The 18114-nt window shown below is 45.2% G+C and overlaps 1 protein-coding gene across 7 annotated transcripts in view; it reads right to left on the bottom strand.

Annotated features, from left to right (window-relative positions):
* DYSF (dysferlin) overlaps positions 1-18114 on the bottom strand; it is a 423810-nt gene that overhangs the window by 24573 nt on the left and 381123 nt on the right. For all 7 annotated transcript variants that reach the window (XM_075346129.1, XM_075346154.1, XM_075346146.1 and 4 more), the window contains 6 exons: positions 13814-13969; positions 10648-10739; positions 9209-9379; positions 6549-6691; positions 6332-6471; positions 1066-1154 (listed from right to left, as the gene is read on the bottom strand). In XM_075346129.1, the coding sequence (XP_075202244.1) occupies positions 1066-1154; positions 6332-6471; positions 6549-6691; positions 9209-9379; positions 10648-10739; positions 13814-13969 (791 nt within the window). The remainder of the gene's footprint in view (positions 1-1065; positions 1155-6331; positions 6472-6548; positions 6692-9208; positions 9380-10647; positions 10740-13813; positions 13970-18114) is intronic.

The following is an 18114-nucleotide window of genomic DNA, read 5'->3' as shown; positions in this document are numbered from 1 at the left end:
AGGCCATAGCAACCAGAGGAACAGCAGGTCATAACAGCCAGAGGAACAGCAGGTCATAACACCCAGAGGAACACCAGGTCATAACAGCCAGAGGAGCAGCAGGTCATAACAGTCAGAGGAACAGCAGGTCATAACACCCAGAGGAACACCAGGTCATAACAGCCAGAGGAGCAGCAGGTCATAACAGCCAGAGGAACACCAGGTCATAACAGCCAGAGGACCAGTAGGTCATAACAGCAATAGGGACACTAAAGAAGCTTATCATGAGGAGGTGAATAATTTGGAGATTCCCGTAGTTAGTGTGACATTTTGTAATGAATTTGGAGAAACCACTTGTTATATTAGTTGTGTTCAGCTAATTATATTGATTTTGACACATTGGTTTATTGCAAAAACTGTGATTGGATTGACTGCTCGGATCAGTGGAAGGATATTGTGCACAGGGTGTGCTGAAGACTGGGTCATAGTGAGTGCATGTACTCTGGAAAGACCTCTCCTCTGATATCCGACCTCTTTGAAGACAGCTGGTTACCATACACATGAGAAGACAGTGGCACCGGCAGTGGATGAGGCTGAACATGACACATGGCGTTTTACAAGATGGTTACATATTACACTGATTGTGCAATGTTCTCATATGGTTTCCACCGATTCCGCACTCCTTCTCTCACGACCCTTCACTATCTCCTTATGAAATCGTCTCAGCTGGATCCTATCTGAGCATTGCCATGTGAAGTAAAGCCCTCGTCAACAGTAAAAATCTAACCTCTCCGGTCAGAGCTACACCGGTAAAGAAGCGAGCCTCATGTGCAGCGGGTTTGACCTGAGAGATGGCGGTAATTGTCCCCCTGGATGGTTTACTCTTCCGCTCCCCCCAGGCAGGCGGATAATCCCCACCGGATATTCCCCCCATGATTCTCCTGCCTTAGTAATTCTCAAGCCCTGTTCACACTGTTACATTACGGTTTCTACAATGTACCGTAGCAGTGTTTTCTCCATGACACTTAATTCCCAACACTATGATGGAAGCATCAGGCGCCCCTGAACAGAACACTTAGATCTTACCGTTTTGCTTTTCTGGGTGTTATATTAAATGGCGGGCCCGGGGGTCCAAAAGACTTGGGAAATAAGTCCACCCACATCTGTAGCTTGCCCTACAAATGCAAAGAAGACATTGTAAGGAAAGTGGGGAAAAGAAAAAAAATATCACAACTAGAGTTGAGCGATGTTCGAGGTTCGCCAATTTCAAATTCTAGTGATTTTGGGCGACGTTCGAGTCGTTCGACGAACTCGAACGATTTGCTTCAAGTTCGGCAGTTCGAGTTACCGTTCGATAACGGTTCGATCACCAAAAGCGTGGCTTTTCACAGTAAGGCTATGTGCGCACGTTGTGTATTTGCATGCGTCCTGTGTCCCCAACACAATCCCTCTCTCTTTCCTACTCACCGATCACGGGCGCGGCGCTGCACGGCTGTCACAAATCTCCGGCGGCTTTTCCTCTTTTAAAAAATGGCTGCCGCTTCATTATTCAATCAGGTATTCCCTGCTTTCCCCGCCCACCGGCGCCCATGATTGGTTGCAGTCAGACACGCCCCCACGATGAGTGACAGCTGTCTCACTGCAACCAATCACAGCCGCCGGCGGGCAGGTCTATAAAATGCAGTAAAATAAATAATTAAATAATTAAAAAAAAACAAAAAACCTGCGGTTCCCCCCAATTTTCATACCAGCCAGGATAAGGCCACATGGCTGGAGGCTGGTATTGTCAGGATGGGGAGCGCCACGTTATGGGGAGCCCACCACCCTAACAATATCAGCCAGCAGCCGCCGGGAATTGCCGCATCCACTAGATGCGACAGTCCCGGGACTCTACCCAGCTCATACCGAATTGCCCTGGTGTGGTGGCAATCGGGGTAATAACGGGGTTAATCATAGCAGGCGTCTCCCCGAGATACCTTCCATGATTAACCTGTAAGTGAAAGTAAATAAACACACACAGCGAAAAATCCTTTATTTGGAATAAAAGACAAAAACCCACTCATTTACCTCTTTATTAATCCCCAAACAACAATCCAGGTCCGAAGTAATCCACACGACACTGTCAGCTCTGCTACATGAAGATGACAGGAATCCTCGTAGAACACGAGCGCTCTATGTCCTCTCCATGCAGCACCTGAAGTGAGCCGCCCTGTCACCAGAGAATTCACTCTGCAATGCAGAGGTCAAGATTAACAAATCTTCGTCTGCTCCTCATTAGAGGCAGTGGCTCAATGGTTAGAGCTACTGCCTAAGGAGCATTAGTTCACGAGCTCAAGTCCCGGCTGCTCTGGTAAAAAAAATAATTTATTTTTCATTTTAAATTATAATTATTATTTATTTATAATTATAATTTAATTTAATTATGCACTGAGGGGAGGAGCCAGACATCAGCTGTGAGCCGCGGGACACACCTCTAAAATTGGAGCAGTTCATGGAATGAGGCTGCATTGCTCTCTTCTCTCTCTCTCTCTCCTCTCTCTATCTTCTCTCTCACTCCTCTCTCTCGCTCTCTCTTTTTCTCTCTCTCTTGTTCTCTCTTTTTCTCACTTTTTTCTCTCTCTCTTTTTCTCTCTCTCTTTTTCTCTCTCTCTCTTTCTCTTTCTCCCTCCCTCTCTCTTTCTCCTTTTCTCTCTTTTTCTTTCTTTCTTTCTTTTTCTCTCCCTTTCTCTCTTTCTTCCTCACTCTCTTTTTCTCTCTCTCTCTTTTTCTCTCTCTCTCTTTTTTTCTCTTTCTCTCTCTTTCTCTCTTTCTACTAGGTACAGCAGGCAGGTACGGCTGCCCCCAACCCCCAGCTGCCTATTTGTACCCGGCTGGGAACTAAAAATATAGGGAAGCCTTTTTTTTAATTATTTCATGAATTTCATGAATTAATAAAAAAAACAACATGGGCTTTGCCCCATTTTTGTGTCCAGCCAGGTACAACGAGGCAGCTGGGGATTGGAATCCGCAGCACAGGTTGGCCCGAGCTTTCTGGGCCCCTCTGCTGCGAACTGCAGTCTGCAGCCACCCCAGAAAATGGCGCTTTCATAGAAGCGCCATCATCTGGCACTGTATCCAACTCTTCCAACTGCCCTGAAGCCGGGTGGGTCGCTGGGTAATAATGGGTTAATACTAGCTTTGTTTTACTAGCTAGTATTAAGTCATAGATTCTTAATGTCATTCAAATTTGACCCGGACATTAAGAATCTCCAATAAAGGGTTAAAAAAAAGACACCACACAGAGAAAAAAAAGTTCAATAGAAATAAATACACAGACACACTTAGAGACTCCATGTTTATTACTCCCTCTCACCCCTCCATGATCCTGGCCTTCTGTCTTCTTTCTCTTTCAACCCATGCAGCTCTGCTACATCAGACAGCACTGCATGGGAGGAAGACGCTGCTGCTCCCGTGCAGTCTAATCACTCAGTGAGTGAGCAGAGGCTGCGGGCTGTAAGCGGTAACGTCACCGCTGACAGGCGGGTTGCTATAGCAACGGTGATGTCCGTTATTCACCGGCTGTGGCATCCAGTCCTTGCATGTGGGCTGACTCTGTAAAGAGCGCCTATATGCAGGAACGGGGAGCCGACCATGTGCCAGAGCATCTCGCTGGTACACGGAGATGCTGGAACGAGCACCGCGTACCGGAGAGATGCACTGACAGGACCTAGCATGACGTCTAGCCATGTGACCAGTCTGTAGCCAATGAGATAACAGACACGTGACTGGTCACATGCTATTTTGACGTCACGGAAGGTCCTATCATCAATGCTGGTTACCGGGAGGGCGCAGCGATTATCGGAAGGAAAATCAGAGGGAGACAGAGTGCAGGACGCGTCGCGGGGACCTGTAAGTATAATGGCAATGTTTATTAACAGTATGTGTACATGTATAATGTGTTTTTATGTGTTTGCCTGCCATTGTTTTCAGTGGGGTCCGAAGGAGTTCGTCGAACGTTCGTCGAATGGAGCCGCCGATCGACGAACCGAACCGAACTCGAACACTAGGGGGGTGGCTCAACACTAATCACAACTGATAACATGGAAATAAATAAAATAGCAGCGACATTCAGCAAAAAAGGGGGAAAGAAAGTGTAGAAATAAGAATAAATAATCTATAACATACTACAAAAATAAGGAAGAAACACAATCTGCAGGATCTGCACAACTAATGCTCCGTACTGATCCTGAATTACCTCCTGTATTATACTCCAGAGCTGCATCACTATTCTGCTGGTGCAGTCACTGTGTACATACATTACATTACTGATCCTGAATTACCTCCTGTATTATACTCCAGAGCTGCACTCACTATTCTGCTGGTGCAGTCACTGTGTACATACATTAGATTACAGATCCTGAGTTATCTCCTGTATTATACTCCAGAGCTGCACTCACTATTCTGCTGGTGCAGTCACTGTGTACATACATTACATTACAGATCCTGAGTTATCTCCTGTATTATACTCCAGAGCTGCACTCACTATTCTGCTGGTGCAGTCACTGTGTACATACATTAGATTACAGATCCTGAGTTATCTCCTGTATTATACTCCAGAGCTGCACTCACTATTCTGCTGGTGCAGTCACTGTGTACATACATTACATTACTGATCTTGAGTTACCTCCTGTATTATACTCCAGAGCTGCACTCACTATTCTGCTGGTGCAGTCACTGTGTACATACATTAGATTACAGATCCTGAGTTATCTCCTGTATTATACTCCAGAGCTGCACTCACTATTCTGCTGGTGCAGTCACTGTGTACATACATTACATTACTGATCTTGAGTTACCTCCTGTATTATACTCCAGAGCTGCACTCACTATTCTGCTGGTGCAGTCACTGTGTACATACATTACATTACTGATCCTGAGTTACCTCCTGTATTATACTCCAGAGCTGCACTCACTATTCTGCTGGTGCAGTCACTGTGTACATACATTACATTACAGATCCTGAGTTACCTCCTGTATTATACTCCAGAGCTGCACTCACTATTCTGCTGGTGCAGTCACTGTGTACATACATTACTGATCCTGAGTTACCTCCTGTATTATACTTCAGAGCTGCACTCACTATTCTGCTGGTGCAGTCACTGTATACATACATTACATTACTGATCCTGAGTTACCTCCTGTATTATACTCCAGAGCTGCACTCACTATTCTGCTGGTGCAGTCACGGTGTACATACATTACTGATCCTGAGTTACCTCCTGTATTATACTCCAGAGCTGTACTCACTATTCTGCTGGTGCAGTCACTGTGTACATACATTACATTACTGATCCTGAGTTACCTCCTGTATTATACTCCAGAGCTGTACTCACTATTCTGCTGCTGTAGTCACTGTGTACATACATTACTGATCCTGAGTTACCTCCTGTATTATACTCCAGAGCTGCACTCACTATTCTGCTGGTGCAGTCACTGTGTACATACATTACTGATCCTGAGTTACCTCCTGTATTATACTCCAGAGCTGCACTCACTATTCTGCTGGTGCAGTCACTGTGTACATACATTACATTACTGATCCTGAGTTACCTCCTGTATTATACTCCAGAGCTGTACTCACTATTCTGCTGCTGTAGTCACTGTATACATACATTACATTACTGATCCTGAGTTACCTCCTGTATTATACTCCAGAGCTGCACTCACTATTCTGCTGGTGTAATCACTGTGTACATACTGTACATTACATTACTGATCCTGAGTTATACTCCAGAGCTGCACTCACTATTCTGCTGGTGCAGTCACTATCAGCTACCTTTTCACAGATATATCTTTTCTATTTCTCCTTCATCAGTTTACCAATGAGCAGAGTGAACTGTAGATTTTCCTTTTCTGTCCTTCAGAATTATGAATGCAGCTCTGGAGGATAGTATAATGGTGCAGAAATGGACATGGTGAAATGAGCAGACAAGTCCTCTCGCCATGACACCATCTCTGACCTCAGGATAGAGCAGGTAATGGCGTCCACCCTTGCCCCTCCCGGACCCCCGGCTGGAGATTTTCCTCCAGAGCTGACATTTATATTCTGTTATTTTTGCACTTGGGTAAGAAGGAATGAAAACATTGTGTAATAAGAAGGTGGAAGAAAATATTAGAAATTGTGAGAGGCCAATAAATCTGCACAGATGCTTGTAAAATCCGGAGGCGTGGGGAGTGTAACAGATGTGGTGCCCGTGCACCTGACCGCGGCGCTCAACGTCCTCTTATCAGCCGCGGGGAGAGAACCGCTGCCTTTCATCCTGGTGACTGTTACAATAAGGTCGCCTCCATCTGCGTCCTGCCCCCCCCTTACCTGCTCTATGTCAGGCTGCAGGGGGCTGTACAGGGCCCTCGTCTCGATATGTTCCGGCACCAGCGCTTGTGTCCGCAGGACGTGTAGGGCGAGGCGCTCCTCCAGGGGACCCAGATGGGGATTAGGGAATTTACCGTCCTCTATAGAAAGGGGTACACGAGTCAACAAGTGGAGTCAACGGCATCGGGGGCATCACAGGGGCGCCAAGAGGACTCACCGAGGTCAGAAACACTGTAGTCATGATTCCGGAAGGAAATCCGGCTGCTCTTGTAGACTGGAAGCTTGTGCTTGTGCTGCTGCGCGAACATGTGAAGGCGCTGGGAAGGCCGGAGGTGGTCCCTCCATTGGTTCGGTCCAGAGCTAAATCCAAAACCAAAAAATTGCCAATTATTTTCTTAGGTGGTATCTTGGCTCCGGTGCAAAGTCTGTAGTCGAGCCCCCAACCCACCATGTGCCATCACTAAAACCGAAGGCGCCCAATGTAACAAGTAAATCTGAAAATTGTGAGGTGCATTTGTATTCAGCCCGCCTGTAGTCTATAATTTGTAGGACCACCTTTCTGTCTTGCTTTAGTATTCAGCCCCTTGAGTCACTACTTTGTAGGACCACCTTTCTCTATCATTTGAGGTCAGTTTCTCCAGCTTTGCTCATCTAGATGTGACATTTTCCTCTTCTTCTTTGCACACTCGCTCTCGCCCAGTGAGACTGACCAACTTCCCTGCCCCTGCTGAAGAAAAGCCTCCCCACAGCAGGATGCTGCCTCCACCATGTATGACTGTTGGGATGGTGTTTTCAGGGTAATATGTAGTGTTTCGTTTCCTCCAGGATCCAGAATTTCCCTGTATTTAGGTCCATCCATCTTCCCATCATCTCTGACAGCTTTCCTACCCCTGCTGAAGAGACATTTCTCTCCACAGCAGGATGCTGCCTCCACCATGTGTGACTGTGGGGATGGTGTTTTCAGGGTGATGTGCATTGTGCAGTGTTAGTTTTCCTTCAGAATTGCCCTGTATTTAGCTCCATACATCTTCCCATCATCTCTGACCAGCTTCCCAGCCCCTGCTGAAAAAAATCCTCCCCACAGCAGGATGCTGCCTCCGCCATGTATGACTGTGGGGATGGTGCTTTCAGGGTGATGTGCAGGGTTATTGTTTTCCACAACACACTGTGTCCACCATAGAGTCCTACTCTGGTCTCTTCTTACCATAGCACCTTTTTCCACATACTCGCTGTGTCCTCTGCAAATGGGTCTTCTTATGGCTTTCAAAAATGTCTGTCTTTTTGCCACTCTTCCATTAAGGTCAGATTTTATGGAGTATACAACTAATAATTGTCCTGTGGAAAGATTCTCCCCCTGAGCTGTGATCTCTGTGCCTTCTTCAGTGACCATGGGCCTTGCTGCTCTTCTCTCATTAGTGTTCTCCTTCTTGGGATGTTAGTTTCTGTGGACGGCCATGTCTTGGTAGGTCATTTTTGAATGATGGATTGAACAGTTCTACATAAGATGTTCAGACCTTGGGCCATTTTTTTTATAATCTAACCCTCCTTTACTCTTCTCCACACCTTTATCCCTGACCTGTCTGGTGTGTTCCTTGGTTTACATGATGCTTTTGGTCCCTGATATTCTCAAACAAACCTCTGAGACCTTCACAGAACATCTGTAGTTAAAATGAGAAGACATTTCACATAGGTGAACTCAATGTGCTAATTATGTGACTTCTGGGGGCAATTGGTCACTCAGGATTTTATTTAGGGGATAATCCTATAGGGGACTGAATACAAACGCACAACGCAATTTTCAGATTTATAGTTGTAAAATATTTGGAAAACCAGGTATCTTTTTTTTCACTTCTCAAATATTTGTACCTAGTATTGGTATCACATAAAATTCCAATAAAATACATTTAACTTTGTGGGTGTAACGCGAAAACAATGTGTGAAAAGTTCACAGGGTATGAATACTTTTTCAATTGTACTGTATAAGGCTAGGTTCACACTAATATAGTGCTGTCCGGTGAGTACTATGGTTGGGGTTTCCATCGGAATCTCTGAAAAACTATTCAGACGGAACTCCGACAAAGCCCAGGTGGAGCCACTCACGAGAATGAAGCCGAATGAGACACTTTGGCCATTTGCCTTTTTGCTTTCTGCTTATGTCTGGAACAAATGAATAATACCAGAAGGGAAAGCGGACAGTACTGTAGTAGACAGATAATGGACAGTGGCCAGAAAGTGTCCAAAGTGACTCTGGCATCCTCATTCACGTGAGTGGCTCCATCTGGGCTCCGCAGGTAATCCTGCTAGAATACAGATTTTCAAAAATTCCGATGGAAACCCTGGCGTAGAGCACTGTATGTGTGTGAACCGCGCCGAAAACTGTAGAAGTGTCAACTGGAGAAGTCAGAGATGATCAAATCGCCTCCAAGCGAGTCAAAATCACCTAAAATTTCACCATAAAATCAGATTGGTCTGAGCCTGATTTTTTGGCCTGTTTTTTTATGTTTGCATGAATCCACCAAAATCTTGGTTGGTTGGATGATATTTTGCCAGATTTGAACCTATCATATTTGGCCTACGCATACTGTCAGAGCCTAGTCAGCCCAAAAAGTGTGGAAAATGTGGGCCACCAAAGACTCCAAAGATGCCAATGGTGTCCCAGTGAAGACTGCACTGGTGACTGGACCAAAAAGGACACCTTGGCCAGAATGGAGCTGCACAGATGGGCAAGTGATGGCCGAGTGAGTAATTCATGAGGTTTTGGAATTTCTGTAGTCAAACCATTTGGCATTTTAATTTATCTCAATGCGCCAAATCTTAAGATGTAACGTCTCAAGATGACAAGATGCCATTGTGAATTTCCTGATCAACGATACATACATGCAATATGTTTGTGGTAGGCCGCATCGAGCCCCAAATTTGGAAAGGAACCGATTCTCCAGGTCTATGACCGTCTCTCCAATCTTCTCATCCTTAGACAGCATGTCATAGTCGTACAGCGTGATCTTCAGGTCTTTCTCCAACGGCAAAGTGCAGGTCAACTCAAACATCCTGAGGAACGTGGAAGACAAAATCCAAACTTTTAATTTCGACATACTCCATGCACAATGACGGCAAAGAGGCCTGAAACCAGTGACTATTGAGATATCATGACAGGTTCCAACAAATTTCGAAAGTACAGATGTCCCAACCCAAGGCAGGAAAAGGTTTGGACATTGTACAGACACAGAATATTTGCAGATATGAAAATTCTCCAAGTTCTTGGCTGGAAAATTTACTTTGAAGTAACTAATAATATTTAGTAGGGTCACAGCATACATGTATGACAAATAGGCTTGGTATGAAAGATCATGGGAGTTTCTGCTGTGAAGGGTAAAGAGAGAGCTGCTTAGTTCACAGTTTGTCAGAGAGGTGTTGTAACAGGGTGTGAGGGGAAAGCAGGGGACCAAGGCTCCTAGACTGGCCCTCAAACTAGGGAGCCCTAGCTGTACCTACTCCCAGAGATACCTCTAATGGTGAAGATGTCTGGACCACCTTCCTTGCCCTGCTCCTCGTCAGCCCTGATCTAATATCCCCTCTCACCCACCCTATGGAAGGACTGGGACAAGAGTGGTTGAACCTTCAGATATGGACAAACAGAGGAAATCAAAACTCTCTCACACAGCTAGCACACACAGAGATATAACACACTCTGTGATCAGGAGGAATTAAAGAGGAAGACTGAAATAACCAGACAACGAGAGAATTTCCACAGCACACCAAGTGGCACACAGAAAATCACCAGCAACAGAAACGCAACAGCAGAAGAACAGGATTAGCAAAAGCTATAGTCGGCATAGGAAGACACATTCTACCATCTAAAAAAAGGCAGGGAGTAACTGTGATAGGTCTCCAGCTACATTTGATCCAAAAGTTAACCAGCAAACTAGCCCGATCAGTAATGAGCACACAGCTGGTCAACGCCCAAGCCTGCCTGTGCTCCAGAGACAGCATAGTCTGAACAATGTCTGATGCCACCATAACACTTGACGAGTTTAGCGCCAAACACAATGTGTGACAGGTGTTTACAAAATTGATAAAAAGGCCTAAAATACTAAAAAACAATATTAAGCTGGTAATAAAACTAAAGTCTAAAAGATATTGTATACATTGAAATTGCTTATTTATTGGGGCTTGGTTTTAGCTCTTCAAACCACACTAAATCCTGTTGGTTCCATCTTGATATGTAGTCTTGCTTTATATGTGCACACATCACCATTGTCATCCACAGTCCCATGCTAAACCTAAATTATACAGAAACGGAAATATTAACAACTTACTTTCCAAAAACAGGTTCTAAGGTGCACGGGATGTAATTCTCCTGATCGTTGAGGGACTTTTTGCCAATGGAGATCTTTACGTAGGGGTCACACTGAAAAGGAAGCAGAAAACAATCAAAAAGTAAATATTAATACTCATATCACGGCTGCTTTATTAACAGAAACCTTTATCGAAATTTGGCTTCCCTCGGCCTCCAAAAATTTGGGGAAAAAAGAGAATAATTCTAATATACTAGAACTAATTACCACCAATTTGACTTAAAACTGACCTGAGCTATAAGTAAATATTCTGCGTGGGTGAAAATACTGAAACTGTCGTCTGTACACTATAGCTGATACTCTGCACCAACCTTGGCCGTTAACCATTTAGTTGCTGCTATCAAAAGTGACTAAAGCATCTAGATGGCTAACAGAGGACTCATTTTTATCCTGAAAAAGCACTGAAATTATGATTGTGGTGTCCTGATGGCTGAGTATTCCAAATATAGGGGTATGTTCAGAAGTTAGCAACATGTAGGTAGTAAAAATAACATTTTATTATCCGGCAATTCCCCATTGCATTAATTTCCCAAAAGCTGCTACAGAGTTAACGAGCTACCTGACAGCAGTTTTGCATATGCAAACTGCTTGTTCTCACCCACAAAGCTCTCCACAGTGCAGCACCCCCCTACATCTCCAACCTCCTCTCTGTCTATCAGTCCACCCGTTCTCTACGCTCTGCAAGCGACTTTCGACTAACATCCACACTAATTCGAACCTCCCACTCCCGGATCCAAGACTTCTTCCGAGCTGCACCAACCCTCTGGAACGCTCTACCCCAAGAAGTTAGGACAAATCACAACTTACTCAGCTTCAGACGCACCCTAAAGACGCATCTTTTTAGGGCGGCCTATCACACTCCCTAATCAGATTCGATTCACATAGTCCCTCTACAACCTCTCACAACATAACTCCACATCAAACTCCATGGCACCCAAAGGCATCTCAAGGCTCGGGCCCACTGGTCCAGGAAACCATTATCCAGCCCCATTTCCGTGAGATGGTTGGATTGTCATTGTAAATAAGAACTTGAACCTTGCCTCTCCCCCCATCTCATTGTAGATTGTAAGCTCTCACGAGCAGGGTTGTATTTTTTTTTCCCCTCTAAATATTGTATTTCTATAACTGTTACTTGTTTGTATATGATCCTCCTGAATTGTAAAGCGCTACGGAATATGTTGGCGCTATAGAAATAAAGATTATTATTATTATTATTATTATTATTATTATATGTTGAGGGATACAGTCTTTTAAATGGTATAACTTTTTGGGGTTTTCCAATATATAGGCTCCCTAAAAGTCACTATAAACCTGAATAAAGCCCTAAAAAAATAAGTTTTGTAAGTTTCCTTGAAAAAATGAAATAATACTTTTACTAATTTAAAGCTTATAAAATCTATGAGACCCCCCCATCACTAATCTGTAAGTGAAAGTAAATAAATACAAACAACTAAAAAATTCTTTATTTTAAATAAAAGACTAAAAGCCCCCTCTTTCACCCTGATGTAATCCACACGAGGTCCCATAATGTTTCCAGCTCTGCTACATCTGAAGCTCACAGAGAGGGCCATAAAACATGATTTCCCTCTGTGCGTTTCAGGCAGCGACTGAGCTGCGCGATCAGCGATGACGTCTCTCAGGTTAGTCGCGACCACAGCTGGAAACCTGTGACCGCAACTCACCTGAGTGACATCACTGCTGATGGCGCGGCTCACTTCAGTTGCCATGTTATATGGCGCTCGCTGTGAGCTCCAGATGTAGCAGTGCTGTAGGCATCATTGGACCTTGTGTGGATTACGTCGGACCTGCAGGGGTGTTTTTTGGGGTTAATAAAGTGGTGAAAGAGGGGGCTTTTTGTCTTTTATTTCAAATAAAGGATTTTTTGGGTGTTTGTGTTTATTTACTTTCACTTATAGATTAGTGATGGGGGGGTATCATAGACGCCTGCCATTACTAATCCAGGGCTTAGTGGTAGCTGTGTGCTGTCATTAACTCCTTATTACCCCAATTGCCACTGCACCAGGGCAACGGGAAGAGCCGTGTCCAGTGCCAGAATCGCTTCTGGTGTGGCTGCGGGCTGTTATTGTTAAACTGGAAAGAGCCATATAATCATGGCCCTTCCCACCCTAATAATATCAACCCCCAGGTGTTTGCTGTACCTTGGCTGGTTTTAGAAAAATGGGGGGGACCCTACATCATTTTAAAAAAAAATAAATAAATCAAATAATAAAAAAAAAAACATGGGATCCCCTCTATTTTTCATAACCAGCCAAGGTACAGCAGACAACTGAGGGTTGCAGCCTGCAGCTGCTGGTGTTCCTGTGCTGGATATGAAAAATGGGGGGGGCCCACGTCATTTTTTTACCCCCCAAAAATTAAAAAAAAAAAACAGCTGGCCAAGCTAGCTATCCCTCTATCAAGCTATTCTGTTATTTCTATATATTCTTTCTTATTATCTATTCTATCTATCAATAGGTTTGACTTAAAAAATGCATTGGGCAAAAACGTGGTAAAACACATTCTTTTTTTGCATGCGTTTTTTGCCGCGGGTGCGCTTTTTGGGGCCAAAAATGCTGCATCTTTGTGGTCACCACAAACATGCAGTGTGCGCACATAGCCTACTACTGGCCATCTGGGTGGAGAAGACCCTGGTGGACCTATCTAGGCGGAGAAGACCCTGGTGGACCTATCTAGGCGGAGAAGATCCTAGTGGACTTATCTAGGTGGAGAAGACCCTGGTGGACTTATTTGGGTAGAGAAGACCTTGGTGGACCTATCTAGGCAGAAAAGATACTGGAGGACCTATTTAGGTGGAGAAGACCCTGGTAAACCTATCTAGGTGGATAAGACACTGATGGACCTATCTCGGTGGAAAAGACCCTGGTGGACCTATCTAGGCTGCACAAAATCGATCTTCCTACAGAGCGTTCATCCTCCATGGCTCGAGATCGAGTTGAAGGCAGTTTATAAAAAATAAATCAACAGGTTTGGATCAAAATTCCCTATGTATATTGCTTCTGATGTTATTTTAGACAGCTTTTTTACAAATATATTTTTTTTTAGGATTTTTTTATATTTTATGTTTTTTATTATTTGTGTAAGAGATTCCACCGTTCGTGTTGCTCACCTTGCCATTTGCATCCTTGGGTTGCAGGCCAAATGCACGGACGATGTAGACCCTCACCAGGCACTCTTGTAACCCTTTGGCTGGGAGTTGAACGAATTGTCGAGGCGGTGTTGGAACTGATGGATCCTCAGGTATAGAGTAGATTTTAAAGGAACCCTAAAATCCCAGTAAAGTAGGAAAAAAGTGGTTAATTAACATCTGTGGCCAGTCTGAAGATCACATGTAGGTAACACCTGATCAACTATGGATGGACATTCACGTTGACCTTGGAGAAAAACTTTCAGTAGTTCCAAAATTACACATCGAAAGTTCCATCCTGTGATCACCTATAGCAAGGGTTCATAGGTTGGCTGCCCATCATACATTACACACAATGACACTGTAGCGCGAAAACCAGAGTAGACATCTGTTGAGCCAAATTTTTATTCAAAAGGTCACCAAGCCTGACGAGGTTTACGGTGTAAAATATAAAGTCTAGTCATTATTTCACAGTTGTTAATAACTGAAGGACTGTGAAATTAAAGGGAACCAAACATCAGGATTTTCGTGTATAAGCTGCAGCCAGTGCAATACTGGCGCTATCATGCACAGTGTGTACATACCATCAGGGGGCAGCTCGGGTGTTTAGGCAGTGAAATACAACTTTATGAAGTTTGAAATTTCGTGCACTTTTTGATTGACGTGTGCACCTCTGCAGATAATGTCCGGGCGGGTTATGCAGGAGTTCCCCGCCCCCCCACCAGCCTGTTCCTCCCTCTCTCCTGATGTCCGGGCGGGTTATGCAGGAGTTCCCCGCCCCCCCACCAGCCTGTTCCTCCCTCTCTCCTGATGTCCGGGCGGGTTATGCACGTGTTCCCCGCCCCCCCGCGCCGCCTGTTCCTCCCTCCCTCCCTCTGGCTGTATGTAAATATCTAATCTTCAGAAACATGGTGCCGGAGTGGACCTCTGCGCATAGCGCTTATCTCCGGCGCCATGTTTCTGAAGCCCCCGCATTACACAACTTGGTGTCTGAGAGGGCGGCGCATGCGCCCTCGTTTCTTCACAGCCCGTTGTGACCGCGGGAGCACGAGCGATTAGAACAGGACAGAACAGCTGACCGGAGGACGCGATTACCTGCTGCTCCTGTATCGTGCCGCCCCAGGACACCGGGCCAACACACCAGCCGGTGTGACATCGCTGTGGCACCGCCCTCTCAGACACCAAGTTGTGTAATGCGGGGGCTTCAGAAACATGGCGCCGGAGATAAGCGCTATGCGCAGAGGCCCACTCCGGCGCCATGTTTCTGAAGATTAGATATTTACATACAGCCAGAGGGAGGGAGGGAGGAACAGGCGGCGCGGGGGGGCGGGGAACACGTGCATAACCCGCCCGGACATCAGGAGAGAGGGAGGAACAGGCTGATGGGGGGGCGGGGAACTCCTGCATAACCCGCCCGGACATTATCTGCAGAGGTGCACACGTCAATCAAAAAGTGCACGAAATTTCAAACTTTAGAAAGTTGTATTTCACTGCCTAAACACCCGAGCTGCCCCCTTATGGTATGTACACACTGTGCATGATAGTGCCAGTACTGCACTGGCTGCAGCTTATACACGAAAATCCTGATGTTTGGTTCCCTTTAAGTGAGTACCTAAAGGGGTTGATGAATGTGAGTCTCTATACAGTGCTGCTGTATACTATTCTTCATGGTGCTTCTTCTATTAAGTGTTTATCAACCCTAGTGCTGGATTCACAGCTACACTGCTCAGCACTGCTGTGTAATGTCCTCCATGCTGCTACTTTCCAGTACATGTTTATCTCATCCCAGTGCTTGATTCACAGCTACACTGCTCAGCCTTCCTTATTAATGTCCTCCATGCTGCTGCTTTCTAGTACATGTTTATTTAATTCCAGTGCTGGATTCACAGCTACACTGCTCAGCCTTCCTTATTACTGTCCTCCATTCTGCTGCTTTCTAGTATGTGATTATCTGATTCCAGTGCTGGATTCACAGATACACTGCACATTATTGGTGCAAATCTTCAATGCTGCTGCGTTGAAGCAAGTGATTATCACCCAGCGTTAAATCCACAGCAACACTGCTCAGAATTCTTGCATAATGTACCCCATGCTGCCACTGCTTTCAATTAAGTGATTTTTTTTTCCCCAAGTGCTCTATTTATGTCAACACTGCTGAGTACTGCTGTGAATTGTCCTCCATGCTGCTACCGCTTTATAGTGAAAGTTTGTCTCCCACCAGTGCTGGATTCATGGCTACACTGGTAAGTAATTCTGTATAATGTCTTACGGAAAGGCAAAGGAATGGAAGAGTTGGAAGAGCTGGATTCACAGCTACTCTGCTTATTACTGCTATATAATTTCCTGCATGCGGCTACCACTTTCTATAAGGTGATTATTTCACCCAAGTGCTGTATTTATGTCTACACTACTGATTACTGCTGTATAATCTCCTACTAATGTCTTACTTAACAGTAACAAAATGCTTGAGTTTAGCTCATGCTACTGCTGGATTCACATCTACACTGCTGAGTACTGCTGTATAATGTCCTCCATGCTGCTACTGCTTTATAGTGAATGTTTGTCTCCCACCAGTGCTTGTTCATGGCTACACTGGTAAGTGATACTGTATAATGTCTTACTTAAAAGCAATGGAATGGAAGAGTTTAGCTCCTCCCAGAGCTGGATTCACAGCTACACTGCTGAGTATTGCTTTAAAATGTCCTCCATGCTGCTGAATTCACAGCTATACTGCTCATCACTGCTGTGTAATGTCCTCCATGCTGCTGCTATTTCTGAATATGTGCTATATAGAGACAGGAGGACAACAATCCATCATGCCTGTGGGTGCTGTGTCTGGGAGACATCATAGCAGCAGGCTGTAGAAGGGGGAAAATGCAAATATTGGTCAGACATTGTGTTATTGCTATGTGTGTACATGAAGAATACGTACACAGGCTCCAGTGACGCCCCTGATCGTCTCCAATGTGGGTGCATGAATATTATCGGTATTATCTGTTAATAATATCAATCTATGAATTATACATCTGGACTTTAACCAAAGGGAGAGAGCATTGGACCGAGTCCAGTGGGAATGGGCGATGACTGGTTTATGGCGGTGGTCCTGCCCATGTGTGCCGCTCACGTCTTCCAGTCAAGGCTCCGGGGCGCGCTGGGACCCCCGTCTTCTCCTCTTTCATTGTCGTCTTATTTTCCTTTGGCCGTGTCACATTTTTCCTTCTAGATAATGAGTGTTACAGATTTATCCTCACGTTGATGCTCATCTCGTAATCCTCAGATAAGCCTCTATTAAATGCTGGTTGATATTACATGTACTGGTTTTGCTCCAGTTACAAAAACTGAGGCTGCGAAATGAAGAGTCACAAAACACGGGGGCTCCAGTGATATTTCCATGAGTGAGTCACTGACATAATGGCTGTTATGTAAGAATCGCCTGAACGGTTATGTAAGATGGTAAAGATGAGTGAATATCTTCAACTTCACCAGCTTCTCCAAACTGTTCCCAGAAATGTTCATTTCCCGCAAATTTCAAGTATTTCAGTTGCCCCCAAAAGATGTGTAACATTCTGAGGTGAAATTCAGCCTTAGTAATGTCCAGGGCCGGACTGGCCATCTGTCAGTTCTGGCATTAGTCAGAGGGACTCTGCTGAAGCCCCATTGAAGTGGAGAGAGGATGGAGCAGCTCTGGGGCAGGAGGCGCACTCTGAACCCCTCTCTTCATCAGCAGCAGTAAGGGGTACTTCTCACATAGCGAGATCGCTGCTGAGTCACGGTTTTGGTGACGCAGCAGTGACCTCATTAGTGATCTCGCTGTGTGTGACACTGAGCAGCGATCTGGCCCCTGCTGTGAGGTCGCCGCTCGTTACACACAGTGCTGCTTCATTTTTTGGACGTTGCTCTCCCGCTGTGACGCACATATCGCTGTGTGTGACAGCGAGAGAGCAACGATCTGAATGTGCAGGGAGCAGGGAGCCAGCTGTAACCAAGGTAAATATCGGGTAACCAAGCAAAGCTCTTTGCTTGGTTACCCGATATTTACCTTGGTTACTAGCGTCCGCCGCTCTCAGGCTGCCAGTGCTGGCTCCCTGCTCCCTGCACACGTAGCCGGAGAATACATCGGGTAAATAAGCAAAGCAGTTTGCTTTATTAACCCGATGTGTACTCTGGCTAGGAGTGCAGGGAGCCAGCGCTAAGGTAAATATCGGGTAACCAAGCGCATGGTTACCCAATTTTTACCTTAGTTACCAAGCACAGCATAGCTTCCATGCGTCGCTGCTGGCTGG

The sequence above is a fragment of the Anomaloglossus baeobatrachus genome, chromosome 1 (assembly GCF_048569485.1).
Source record: "Anomaloglossus baeobatrachus isolate aAnoBae1 chromosome 1, aAnoBae1.hap1, whole genome shotgun sequence".
NCBI lineage: Eukaryota > Metazoa > Chordata > Amphibia > Anura > Aromobatidae > Anomaloglossus > Anomaloglossus baeobatrachus.
Note: the sequence above shows the minus strand (reverse complement) of the source record. Positions and strands in the feature narration are given on the sequence as shown.